Source organism: Bremia lactucae, linkage group LG1, assembly GCF_004359215.1.
Source record: "Bremia lactucae strain SF5 linkage group LG1, whole genome shotgun sequence".
Classification (NCBI taxonomy): domain Eukaryota; phylum Oomycota; class Peronosporomycetes; order Peronosporales; family Peronosporaceae; genus Bremia; species Bremia lactucae.
This window is the reverse complement of record NC_090610.1, coordinates 2,871,495-2,885,604: the sequence shown is the minus strand read 5'-3', so window position 1 is coordinate 2,885,604 and position 14,110 is coordinate 2,871,495. Positions and strand designations below refer to the sequence as shown.

Here is a 14,110-nt window from a genome sequence, read left to right as displayed (position 1 = left end):
AGCTCTCTTGTTCCTGGATCATGTTTACCGACTACACGGGATGCCCGAGTCCATAGTATCGGACCGGGATCCACGTTTTACGTCTGTTTTTTGGCGACATGTATTCGAGCTGCTAGGTAGCAAGCTCCACATGTCGACCGCAGATCATCCCCAGACCGATGGTTAAACAGAATGTGCCAATCGGGTCGTGGCGAATGTCTTACGCACTATAGCAACTCTTAAAGATTGGAGCAAGCAATTGCCCTTTGTCGAGTTCGCTATAAATAACAGTGTCCACGTCAGTACGGGTGAGACACCGTTTTATATTAACGGACTGCGTCATCCTCGGACGCCAGTCTCGTTTGTGCGCAGCCCGAGTCTTAGTGGGGGAGGGCCCCTCACTATGCTCGGTGCGAAAGAGGGACATAGTTTCGTCAATATGACGATGACCCATGAGGGTATAATCTCAAAGACTGAAACTTACCCTAGTGACCCTGCCAGTTTAGCAGTGGTCAATAAAACTACGCCTTATGACCGACCTTTTGGCGGTAGTTTGATGCTAAAAGCGTGAGCGAGGCTCAACGCTTTGTGGATGAGCGATTAGCCATCACACGTAATGCTCCAACACTGTTCAAGAATGCCGCTAGCCCTAGGAACTTTCAAAGTCCCTTGGCATCGACTGGCACAGGCTAACCAGTGATCGCCTTTATCTTGAATAGATCAAAATGCATGGCGTGTTTAACCACGTTGCCCCTAAGACGCGGTATTTTGCTTGAGGCCGATATACACTTCTTGAGGCAAGTATATGCTTACGCATAAGTGCAAGAGCCTTACAGACGTGAGTGCCATGTACCTCAACGTCCGCCTTTTTGTTCATAACCAGGCTATGAACGAATACATCGTCCTTATACCTAGCGCGGGATCTGCCACCGAACTGAACAGATTCGTAATTAAACTGTTGAATGTTGCAGGGGCGTTGTGGCATTACTATCTATTACCTTTTAAGGCACTTATTGCTCTGATCGAATTATACTATTCACGCATAAGGATCTGGTGGAACGCATCCATCAGATCCATGAAAAAAAGATGGTACTTTTTAAACCATCAATGATCCGTCCTTTCTCTATATCGGCGTTTGAGCCGGTACCGTCGCAATATTCAACTTGTTCAATGGATGCACTACCCGCCACCCTCCTGTTGCTTGGTGAGCAAAAGAGAGAGCTACGTAAGGAGGTTGACAACCGCATGTGACCCGCTGCTAAGCTATCGACAAAGAACTTGTCGACCGCAAATTCTTGTTAACCAGGCACTGCCCACCTTTCCGGTGAACGTCCATGTATCGTAGAACTTTTCGTGGGTGCCGTCGTATTTTGTCCAGTGAACAGATGCCAAGGCAGCTGGAACTCTACCCCTAGAAATTTTTTCCAATTATTATAAATCACAGTATTTCTGGCATGTCGCTTGGCGGCTCCCCAACAGTTTTCGATGAAGTTGAGCTCGTAGTGGAATTTTGAGGTTAAATATCACTTGATGGCCAGCGGCAACAATTCGCTCCTCTATTATTCCAACTTACATTCGAAGTCCGATTAACTGGAAATATTTTTTTCTGGCGCAGTCCACAAGGTATATTAGATTGAGCTTTCAGGGAAGCTTCTCACAGCTCGCGTTCCTCCATCACAACTTTCAATCCCTTTGCCTGACCACGGAGTGTTTCATCAAGATGTTTATCAGCAAAAATCATTCCCTGAGAGACTCCGTTTCCCCACGTCGTTGCACGCATCTTTGGCTGCTTGCGTTCACTTGAAATATTCATTTTGCTGGCGCGAAGGGCATCGGGGACTAATGCACTGTGGCTAGCTGTATTGTCGAAGGCAAAAAGAGCTTGACAGCCGGGTTATTGAGACTTAAAAATTGGAACAGCCAAGTCACAAACTTGTTTGCACAGTTTCTCCGATGTCCACCATCCGTAATGCTGCGTGCCAGATGTATGATGATGCAGGCCGCTGATGGTAGGTCAGGATGCTGAGCAGACTTTTCTTCATCAAGTGCTAACCGGCCGATGAGGTTGCAGAGGAAGTCGCTGACGTTGCAGAGGAAGTCGCTGTCATGAATGGACCTGCCTTGCTTTTGAGTTATCAAGATGAGTGGAGGGATGCCATTATGAGGGGGCCAGGTGATTGTAATGAGATTTACATTTTGTTATTCTCAACTTCCTCCTGCTGTCAGAGCTGATAATTCTACATTGAACTTATTTTCTCGAAGATACTCTTGCAGGAGTAATATGCAGTCTTTATCCTGCAGATAGCTTCTCCGTTTTGCGTGCTTTCCCGTCTGTCACAAGGGCAATTCTTTACCCTCTAGGCAGAGTGTGGCCTAAGCACACAGAGCGTTTCAAAATACACATCTCTCCCAGCACCTTCCGCTATCAGTGTGCTAGCTGCTATTCGGGCTACCCAGAATTTACCAGCCGAAGATAAGAACTGCAAGCCGCCGGTTTTGCTCGGCTTTGCCATTTTTTGACAGGGTGGCAAGTGTGTTAATGGTTGTTGTCAGTCTCTCCCTGGTCCGGACTGCACCATCCTCATCGTCATCCTATTCGTCACCCTCATCATCACCCTCATCTTCAACCACAGCTTCTTGCAAAACTGGTCCTACAACAGCAAAGTATTTAGTAAAAAGATTACGGCCAACAGGAGCTTTCCTTAGTTCGGCTCTTTTCGTCTTTGAGTTCGAGGTGCACTACCTGTATACTTGGTTGGCCTGTTATGGTTTGGTTGTAGTTATGGTAGGACTTTAACGGCTGCTTGATTGACTCTTTTAATATTTGCTTCATCAAATGCAACGTCCAAGTTTTCGTCATCACTGCCCTTCGAAACTACCCAGAACTACTGTCAGTAGATTCATGAATGCCTGAGCTCTTATCGGCTTTGGCGCGCTTGACCTCTCTCATTTCCTGCATCTGTCTTTTAACTTTGTAATGCGAGGCATAATTATTAAAGTTTTGTTAGAAGAGAGGTTGGAGGTCAACTACGTCATTTTGACATTGCGTATTTCTTGTTCCTAATGAAAATTGTAAGGTGGTCACGAAAAACTGATTAGCAGCGACCTATTCGAGTTATCAAGCAAAGCTTAGTACAATCGCCGATCTTAGCGATTACAGCCATTTCCTGATGTCTGCGACGTTATCGATTTTGAATCGGCTGTGCATTACTGCAATATGATACAGGCGACACAGAGCACGTCGTCTAATATCAGTTGTGACAGCTTTAACCAGCTAAGCGTAATTATCAGGTGCATGACGAAAATTTTCTTGCCATGAATATGCACTGGCGTAATTTTGAGTCATACCTCCTATACCTTTTATCGTTTATACGGACCATGCTTCTTAACGCACAGCAGGAAATAGTTCACACCTCTCGCAAAGATTTGCAAGATAGTGGTCCTTTTTTGATAATTTTAATTTCTTCGTGATATATCTATAAATCAGGACGATTTAATGTCGTCGCTGATGCGCTTTCGAGCCGACTGATTATTAAGCGTCTCTACCAATCAAGAGTAAAGAAAAGCCCATTGCTTCAGCACTCAATCAATCGACAAGCTATTGGCAGCTCACGTCACGAAGTTTTTAAGAGGGCTTGTTATATTGCCAGTTGGGAGATCGCAGACAACGCCTTCGCGCCGATCAGTCGTAATCCGACTGATCGGCGCGAAGACGTTGTACCATCGACGTCAAGCCATAGCTAGCGTCACGCTCTTGGTCCACGTCCTCCCGTATCTCGCGGAGGACAAAATTACGAACATGTCGATCAACATGCGGGTCCGACGAATTATTTCAGACCTGGTATACCTTCCTCTTTCTCATCCATTTATGAATTCGATGATTCCTCGTAGAGCGCTTCTTGAGTCACTGTGACGTTAAAGGAGCTCGAACAAGCTACCTCATTCGCTGAAGTGGCCCACCCTCGCATTCCTCGCCCCCAACTGATGAAAACAAATATCGGGTTGGGTCTATGATGAGAGCCATCCAATGGTTCACAAGAACGATCATAAAAGGGCGCTTGCCACGTAAAGGCACTGCACATTATGAATACCTTCGCGTGTTTCAAGGAAAATTCGCGCCCTCATATAGGGCTCATCTAGGCAGTACGCCTCCGTAGACGCATGAACTGCGTTTTTGACGCTAGGGACATGGTATTCCCACGAGGGACAAGTTTACCCTGTCTCTCTCGGCTAACGGAGCAGCATGAAGCGTGCATTGTTTTATATCTTTTTCTTAAACCGGTGAAGTGCCGCGACCAATATGTCTAGCTAAGCCTCGCGGATGACGTTTTGTAATTTTGTATGAACGCTGCCCAGGCTTGAAACAAGGATTTAAATCTTTGGATTGCTTGCCGCAGTAACATTGATGTCGAAAAAGGACTTGATGATTTTTTCATGTTTCTCCTGATTAGGGCTGTGAAGCCTTAATGAGTCAAACAACGGGATCATGAATGATCACTGATCATTCCTGACCAACCGGTTATGTTGCCATTCGTAGGCAAGCAAGGCTTTTTTAGGATCATCATACAACGTATTGCGGACCACCGTGCAGCAAACGGAAAATCTTACTCTGGATTGAATATACCCGATATATGTAACGGGGCACCTTCCGCTAGTACTGACGACAGTACTAGCCAACCTACACTGATAACAGTGAAGGTGAGGTGCCTCGACTACTGACGTGCATAGGAAAATTAAAAGTAGCTAAAAAGTATTAGCTGCTACAGCTCGATACTTCAGCATAGAGGAAAAGTAAATTGTATTAATATAGTAAGTTTTTTCGTAACGATCTATTATCTACTGGCTTTAGTATATTAATAGCTTACCATGTAAGCGCCACTTTGCGCACCGCCTAATTGTGTCTTGTTACGATTTTCGGGATTGATTTAAACATTAATTAACCAATAAACGGAACTTATGTCTCGTCGGTCAATATTACAAATTTGGTAATATTGGAACTATTATATAACAGATAATAATTTTGTACTGCGCATGACACTTAAAACCAGCAACATTAGTGGCCCTGCAAGAATCGCTCGGAATATGATTATCTTAACATTTCATGGAGCAGTAGCATCGCCACCCACCAATAGGACATGTCAACCAAAACATCCTTCCGCAACTTGGATACGCCCCACCTCCCACAATATTTATAAGAAACTGCGACACGCTGGCTCCATTCATTTGACATCAAATACCGCACAGTGACTAAAGGAGTATACATTGATGGTTATGAGCGGGAAGATGTCATTGCGTACCGTCGGCACTTCTTAGAGCGAATGGCTGACCTTAAGGCACGGATGTTGTTTGTTGCTGGGATGAAATATAAACTGAAACGACTTAATGTCGTCGCTACTGCCCTTTCGCGCCGATCCGATTTTGAGCCGGCTGCGCAAAACAATAGGTTTTTATCCTGACAAATATTTTTTTTGCAGATAATTGTCAGTAAACTGTTAATAAAAATGCTCAGAAAAGCCGCAGGTTGTCGCTCACTATTTATGTTCTTTAACAGCCACATCCATCAAAATAGAATTGGGTACACGTCGGTGGGTTTGTACCTTTTCACTGCATACTCAGCTGCTTTCAGGTGAGACGCTGCGGATCCTTCGTGCGTCGTTGTTCCTCATGATGAGGATTTGAAGAACCGAATTCTCTATGAGTCACACGATACTGTCCTTGGTGGTCATCTCGGTAGGCTTCTTTATGACGCAATATTTTTGACATCATCCGTCGAACTTGTGTCGAGTGTATTTAACATTGGGCAACTTGCTGGTACCGAATCTGAGAATTTATCCTTGTATTCGATCAAATCCTCGTACAAATGATTTGACTATTGAGACTCCTAAGATTGAAACGTAAAACATTTGATGTAAGCCTTTCCTTCCACAAGCACAGTTTGTCCATCGAGGAGCTGCTGAGAACCCGATCGTGTTCAGAAAACAAAATTGACATATTTCTGTGACCACACGCAGATCTGCTTGACTTCGCCACTATACAGATCACGCAAGAACCATTCCGATTTTAGCGTTGGCACTTGAGATATTGCCGAAGTTTAGCTCGGAGGCGCTATCCAGATTAAGTGTTTTATTAGTCAAGACGCTCAACTTCTCGGTTTCTCCCGATGACTTATTTTCAACATGTTCCTGGGACTAATTCTCGCAGGATGCTGGGAACTTATGCCCTAAAGTGTACGTGGAACTCCAATTCCAACTGCATCGAGCTGTTGTGCAACCGCAAAGAGATCCCCTACGATTTACTCTTTATTCGATCTAGGATCATCGCAATGTATATTATAGACAAGATTTTTGTTCTTCCTTGGATGCTGCCTTCTAGCGAGCATCCTTGTCCCGGTTCACTTGGCTTATTCTAGTTGTAAACCATCAGCCATAATTGCATTTATAGGATTTTTTAGTTTTCTTGAACATAAACTTAGAGCTGCCTGTGCTTCTGCTCAGCTGCCAAAGTCTAAATTCCAGCGTGATGGTTGTCACAGCTGATGTTGTGCAGTCGTGCATACGAACAAACCACAACGGAGTCCATTGTACTCACTCCTAGGACATCCACACGCTTGTGGACTCTCCAAGATGTTCATTAGATGGTCATCTGATGACCGAGAGGCAGGCATCGTAACGGCTTGATGCTGCTAATTAATGCATTGCTCATATTTTCTTTGAGCCATGGTACTCCCAAGAGAAAATCAAACTTGTCATCTAGATCCAGTTCAATGAGATTAGCATCTTTTAGTTTATCTTCTAGCTTGTAGTAGACTCAAACAACATGCGTTAGAATGGTCACATTTTAGCGGGAGGTCGGTCACTTCGCTCTTTATTTATTGGGACTGGGCGCGAGGTACTTTACTTATAGAGGTAGTGCGCTGTCTTCTACCAGCGAGTGCATCTTTACAATCGAGGTTTATTGCTCTCAACATAGCAGATGCAAATTTATTCGAGGTCTCCGATCTTTTGCCGTCTCGGCAGACGATAGAAATCTGAGAGGACATAAGCCTGGTTCAGGAAGTTTTCTTTTTCCGCTGTAGAGATTGCTTGATCTAACGTTGTGGGTGGTCCTTAATACCCATCTGATCCGGCTGAAATTAGAGCCGGATCAGATGGGTATTAAGGACCATCCACAAGAGCACAGAAGCCTGTGTCTCATTAATGGGTGAGCACACGACACATCTTACGGCTATCGTGTGTGCTACGTCGTGGGCATTAGGTATTTGGGGCACTTGTCTACATGCAGGAAAGCTAGCTCATACCGAAACGGTTAAAAAAATTACTCCATTACACTCGGTACACTTTGTGATCAGTCCAACGACCACGTACGTCTCATCTAACATTAAATTGTTGGATGGAGAAAAGAGAGCCTTCACGCGTGGCGTGAAGGCTTCCATGCTATAAGTGAGGGGTTTACTCATTTGAGTTAGCTCGAATGGAAAATGGGTGAGCGGACAAATTCGACGGTAGGCGGGCCAGCCGTCATCGCAGTGCATCACTCTGAATTGAAACGATCAAAATGCGACTATTCCCGAATTTATCCAGCACGAACTCCACGCGGCCCGGTATTGCAACCTTGACTCACCAGCACGGCTCTCAACGGCAGAGCTGTTGAGACACAGCACTCACATGCTGCTGCTGGGCCGACGCACGCGCGACGACCCAAGGGTTTACAGATTTAAATCTTCAAGTTCAAGGCAGTCAAAGACAACATCCTATTTGATGGTTCGTCAAGCTTGACGGTACCGTAAAAGCTCGTCACAATGAGAATGATGGAATGAAAAGGAATTTTGGCATGTCCAATTTGGCCGACGTGCCAAAGCTTGGGCCACAGGCTAAATATTCACGACCCATTCGTTCTTGGGATACATGAAATCTTTAAAATATGATAATAATAATCATAATCATGAAACCATTTTAAATAAGCTTTCGTGTAATGGGGCACTACTGACTTGTTCTGTCTCACTTCACACTGTTTCAGTGCGAAATCGTGCCTCGCGTCACTTCACATACACTAGTACGTGCAGAGGAAGACTCTCTTTAAAACACTTGCTTTAAAGAGGGGTCAAAAGAAAATTTTATTAATATAATTAAGTTCTTCTGGTTCTATCTATTTAATACTAACTTAATTATAAACTAATACAAAACATGTACTAAAAGTCTTATCGGTCTTTCTCTTTGCGCGCGTCCAGCGCTGACTGGACCGCGGAGAAGGTAGATATAATGGTCTACATCTACCAATGGATAAGCTTTTAGAATATTACCATGTAAAGCATTAATCTTCAAATATTATCTACCTCTTAGATGATATATTAATTAACAACCTTTAAGTGATGATTTCATGTAACGATACACCCCGTTACAAAAACTATAAGACAAATTTAAGTTCCCACCTTCTAAGTCCTGACTTTGTTTATACAAATTAAATCTATGATAATAGTGATCCATCGCTAATCGCACATTCGCGCGTCTAGCAACGATTGGCGGGTTGACTTAAAGTTTTAAACCAACAAATGAGCAGAACTGTCACATTCCTGCTATAATAATACCATGTGTGGTGATATTGACAATATTATCAGCGAAGATATTATTCTATATTTTTTCTTAGCTATTCATCTTATAGGTATAATAACAATGAAGCGATCAACCCCTTACAGTTTTCGGTTGGACATCATAAAATATTTTTGATGTCAATTTGATGAATTATAAATTAGTTCCGTTTAATTATTCTCGCTCCACATTTGTTTGGAAGATAAGCATTTGTCTATTAGAAGTAATACTTATAAAAAGCAAGACAGATCTTTAGACGAGTATTTCGCAGTATTGAATATTCAAGGAAAATAATACTGTTGCAAACGCCATGAGTAATTTTGGACTTTATTTTGGCTACCACTGAAAAACACCGAGACAAAACTTTGTGTGGATTGATTATGATCAAACACCAGATCATACAAAAAATTATATTCTTTTAAATCCATCTTTCTAGCAAACGTAAATGCTGCATCGCTTAAAATGCCATAGTACGTACCCCAAAACAACACTTCTGCCACTAATATCAAATCAGCTGCTATATCCTCACAAGAGCTGCTCCTTGGCATCCGCCTTTTCTACTTTAAGCGCTCTGCATCGTATTAATGCACAATATAACTCGTATCATGGAGCACGCGACTAAGCTAACATTTTGATCTTCTCGACGCCCATTAATGACATCAATTTGAAAAGCAAAAGACCCTCCTCCGTCTTGCTTCTTTACACTACGACCGAACGCAATCCACCTTCTGGCATTCACACACGACCAGCCCTCTTTATCGTAACATCCACCTTTGAGCACAAGTCATTCAAAGTTGCTTCAGCGTTGAAGGCTGAATCGTCGAAGGTGACTTAAATTAGACAGGTTTATATGAGCCAAAGACAGTCTATACATCACTTACAGTCAGCTGGCACGCTTTTTTCAAACTTCAAATGCGAACTCTAGCCACATAAATTCTATCGTCCTCAATATTACACCTTGTCTGCAAATTTCACGAATCGAATAAGCATATTAAGATTGTGACCGATTTTCAGACATGTCGCTGTATTGCACCGCCGCGTTTTCTCTTACGAAATTCTTTAGCGATTCGGTCTCTCTCCAGAGATAGCGTCAAAATGGCTTAACTTGGTTATAAATACTTTCTCACAGAAGATGACAAACGAGTAAACAGCTGCTTCATATCAGTATTATTATTATTCACATTTCGCATTCGAAATGCACTGCTGACAGCAGTTTGAGACGCAAGGAGCGACGCATCGAGTGCATACATTTGCTGATGGTGATTGGCGACAAGTGAAGCAGCAAATTCATTCCAACCTTTAAGATTGTTGCAGAATTGACAAATTAATTTTTGTTGAAGCTTGGGGGAGTTGCAAATTTGTGCAAGCTTAACTCCAATGATCGCCAAATGAGCATCGTAAGCATGATTGACGACTTTAACATCCAGCTTGTGCAATATAAATTCCAGAATTGACTCACGAGAGCGAAAAAGACTTAGAAGAAGAGGGTTACTAACGCGCTCACTTGTTCTAGGTCGATTTAAGAGATTTAAGTAAAGCTTCACCAGCCGACAGTGTAGAATGTTGGCTTCAGGATATTTTTCAAAAATACGAACCAACGACGGCGCAAAATGTAATTGTGATAAGCGTTTATCAATACGGTCGTTGGCCGAGAGAACTACAACATTTAGCAACTCAACTACATGCACAACAAGCAAAGCAGACGTTAATGGTTGGTAATTTTCCGATGCTTTGCAAGGTTTCAAAGAATAAATAGGGTTGCGAGAGGCCATTATGGGAGCTACCGTGTCTTGTCCAGATAGAGCAACTTGACTCGAGACAATAACCGAGTTCTCCAACTTGGCTCCATTACCAACATCTCCACCGCTGACGATGCTTTCGCAGTCCGATTCGCTATCACTAAAGCAATTGCGTGCGGCGAAGTCTTCAATTGTCGAAATATGCTGATGATAATCAATAAAAGCGCAAATTTCTTTCAAAACGAGATTTATTGGCGGCATAAAGGCTTCCAATTGCTGTAAATTATCTCGAGAAAAGTCCATTGCATGACGCAAGATATCAAGCACAAGAACTTTAGGAATACACGTTTCATTCACATCCCGAGCCTCAAGAAACCGAATTTCCGCAACTCCGAGCTCAGCTAGTCGAGCTAGGTAGGTCGAGCTGTCTGTTAAGGTAGCTAATACTACACGCTGAAGCATTTGGTGCATTGTTAGGTCATTAACCGCTCGTTGGGGAGAAAAAAGTTCTCTTTCAAAGGCTTCAACACTTTCAAACGATGCCACTTGAACCTTCGTCTGCACGCAATAGCGAAAAGTATTTGGAAACACGCTATTAAAAATGTTTGTCAGAATCTCGGCACATCCACTGATACGTGCATGAATCAAAGGCTTTGTGCGGAAGGCGTACGATGATGAAGTAGAATGCACTGCTTCAATTGAAGACAGCGCAGTCGGTGTCACAGTCAGCGACCTAAAGGTGGGTGACCGCGGAGACGTAGTCGATGTGGACGATACTGTTGATGTAGAAGAGACCGAAGAAAGGGATCGGGCAAGTCGAGGTGGCATCTGCTCTACGATTCGCTCAATAAGACAGCGAATTATCGGAATAAAATCAAAACTCCGATGAAAACCAAGATAAATTAATCCATGCAGCAATGATGCAATCTCTGGATTATAAGCATGCGCTGCAAGACGAGCCACGATCCCAGTACTTTCATCTCCATCGATCCCGTCACATAGCAAGAAGTGTACCGCTGGAAACGTGACAAAAGTTTTAATAATTCGGCACATATTCGTGACTAATACTCCGTCAATTTCTTTTTCGTCCTCAATTATTCTGTCCACTTCATGTTCTTGACCGTTCTTATATGTCTCGTGCCCCAAAATCTCAAATAAATCACCAAACATAAGCTTCCACTCTTTTGCTGTTAGATCTTCGAGACAAACTACATATCCACGCGTTGCCAAATTGCCTATTACCTCTTTCTCGTCTATTCCATCAGTGCTGATATCGGAGAAGCTACTGCTCGAACTTTCAAATCGCATACTCGCGCGTAGTTGCTGAATTCTAGCCATTTTTCGGGCCGACACGTTACTTCGCACACCCATCAGAGTTGATTGGTTTATGGGCAACAACGCATCAGACGCAAGCTTTAAACTTGATTGTATGAGCTTTTGTTCAACTTCATATTCATCCTTTAGCACCGTGGAATTATCCTTTTTTGGCTCTCCGTACCAGGCGATAGCTTTAATATAAAATCTAAGGATAATTTCCGTGGCTACGTGCGCTTGTCGATATTTATCGATAGTTTGCTCTGTATGGCCTTCACCTTCCCTAAATTTGGTGCGTTGTGAGGTAGCTAAGTGAAAGACCTTCTTTATAGAGCTTGGCTGAAGCAAAAGCTTTTGAACAGGGGAAAAGTGTCTTTTTTCTTTGTTTTGCACGGTCTTAAGAACTGTGTCGACGTCATAGCAGCTGCAAAAGACGTTGTCGAGAGTTTTTGCTTGACACAATATCTCGGCATTGTGTAGCGCTTGCGAGGGCTTCAGCTGATTTTGAGCAGTTGTTGTAAGGTTATGCAGTGAGATGGACTTGGCTGGCAGAACGAGTGGCACCGGATTGAGTACAGGAGAAATCGCTGCATCGATTTGAGGCACTTGATCTGTTGACAGCAGAAGATTGAGGGCGATTTGATCAATGTCACTATCTGAGTCATACCCTGTGTCATCTGTGCAAGTGCATTGGAGTGTGAGCTGCTCTGTGAAGCGCCCTGCAGACAGCATCGCAAGAAGACGGCAGTAAATAACAAATTTTAATATATATTGAAAGACGAAAAGTAGAGATTCAATTTTGACGAAGTCTCTTATTGGAACCTCGCACCCTCATTACACTATGGGGAATTTCGGCTACAGGCCACCTCCAACCCTATCACACACCTTGGCAGGGCGGCCATCCATTGGATGGTTGCTCGTCTGCTTTTTAGCCTATCTTCGGCGATGTGTATCGTACCGCCCGAATCAACATACCTCCCGATCCCAGTTCCAGTGCTAAACCACTCGACCACTAAGGTCGGTAAGACAAAAAGTAGAGCGAGTTAAATGCGTGACCATAAAAAGGAGGCAACATATTTCTCTCTCGTACGGCAATGTGAGTTTTAAAAGTGAGCTATGTGAGCCACACAACAAAGCGTCGAAAACAACAAAGAAAAAAAGGCACAAGTCAAACTCAAACGCGTTAATTCTGGTACTGCTAGCTAATACTGTGGTTAACCAAGATTAATGGAGTTTCATAAGTTCCATGATGCTCGGGCAGCTCTTTTCTTTTGCAATTTTCAACCATTTACTTTTTTGCCGCAAGGTAGCGCTCCTCGACATTTTTCCAGTTGACAACTTGCCAAATGGCCTTGAGGTAATCTGGGCGCACATTCTTGTACTGCAAATAATAAGCATGCTCCCACACATCAATTCCCAAAAGCGGTATGAAACCTGTGGTTGAGCATGGATCCTGGTTGGCCGTCGTTACGACGCCTACGCGCTCGGTTTCGGGTGAGTAGCCAAGCCATCCCCATCCAGATCCCTGCACACCTACCGATTTTGCGGCCATAGTATTTTTCAAGTTGTCAAAACTACCAAAGTCCTCCTCGATGGCCTTTCGGAGGGCCCCCTCGGGTTCTCCACCACCGCCGTGGTTTTTTGGCGCGAGGTTGGTCCAGAAGATGGAATGATTAACGTGGCCACCGCCATTGAACTTAAGAGCGGTTAGAAGACTTAACATTTTTCCGTGGTTATTTTTATTCTCGGCCTCAGCATACTGCTCCATCGCGGAATTGTAATTGTTAACGTACGCCTGGTGGTGCTTTTGGTGGTGGATTTCCATAATCGTACCCGATATCGACGGCTCTAGCGCACCAAAGTCATAAGGTAGATCTGGAACCTTTACGCTTGAAATAGCGCGCGTGCCTGCAACGCGTAAGTTGAGGGCACGACGTGGATTAAGTACAAGGCTGGGAGCACGCATCGATGAAGATTCCGTTAAAGCAATCTAAAAATACATGGCCGACTGAGAACTGGTCATTTGGGTAAATTTTAAAATTTCCCTAATTATGTTAAGGTCAAAAGATTGCTTCGCCCTTCTAATTTGTCAGAAAACATGCAAAGAAACGATTAAAATATAATTGCACAAAATTTTAATCAAAATCGAAACGCTGCGTATTCTAGAAATTCTTTACTACGTAATTTAAATATACATTTCTCACAACTGTTGCAGGTGCTGTTGGTGCTGTTACAGTTGCTGAAGCTGTTGGTCTGATGTGCCGATCATGATGCTTATGCTAATGAGCAAAATGTTAATGGTTGTGTTCTTCACTGGCAACTTCTACTTGCCAATGACCAGATTCTTGTCGCTCTATGATAGGCTTGAACAAAAAACAAATGCTGCGGCTAGAAGCAGCATTTACGTTTGCTAAAAAGATGGATTTAAAGGAATAGTGTTTCTTGTATGATGTGTGTTTGATCATAATCAATCGTGATAATCACAGAAAGTTT

The 14,110-nt window shown here is 43.4% G+C and overlaps 3 protein-coding genes across 3 annotated transcripts; all 3 read right to left on the bottom strand.

Moving 5' to 3' along the window:
- Positions 1-9,126: 9,126 nt before the first annotated feature.
- CCR75_009234 (uncharacterized protein) lies at positions 9,127-9,554 on the bottom strand (the record flags this gene model as incomplete). Its single annotated transcript, XM_067967276.1, has 3 exons — positions 9,127-9,335; positions 9,446-9,485; positions 9,522-9,554. 3 exons carry the CDS (start codon positions 9,552-9,554, stop codon positions 9,127-9,129), a joined length of 282 nt encoding a protein of 93 aa, XP_067822917.1.
- A 119-nt stretch (positions 9,555-9,673) lies between these two features.
- Positions 9,674-12,349, bottom strand: CCR75_009235 (uncharacterized protein; the record flags this gene model as incomplete). Its single annotated transcript, XM_067967277.1, has 1 exon — positions 9,674-12,349. The coding sequence occupies one exon, from the start codon at positions 12,347-12,349 to the stop codon at positions 9,674-9,676; it is 2,676 nt and encodes an 891-aa protein (XP_067822916.1).
- A 556-nt stretch (positions 12,350-12,905) lies between these two features.
- On the bottom strand, positions 12,906-13,583 carry CCR75_009236 (uncharacterized protein; the record flags this gene model as incomplete). Its single annotated transcript, XM_067967278.1, has 1 exon — positions 12,906-13,583. The coding sequence occupies one exon, from the start codon at positions 13,581-13,583 to the stop codon at positions 12,906-12,908; it is 678 nt and encodes a 225-aa protein (XP_067822915.1).
- Positions 13,584-14,110: the final 527 nt, after the last annotated feature.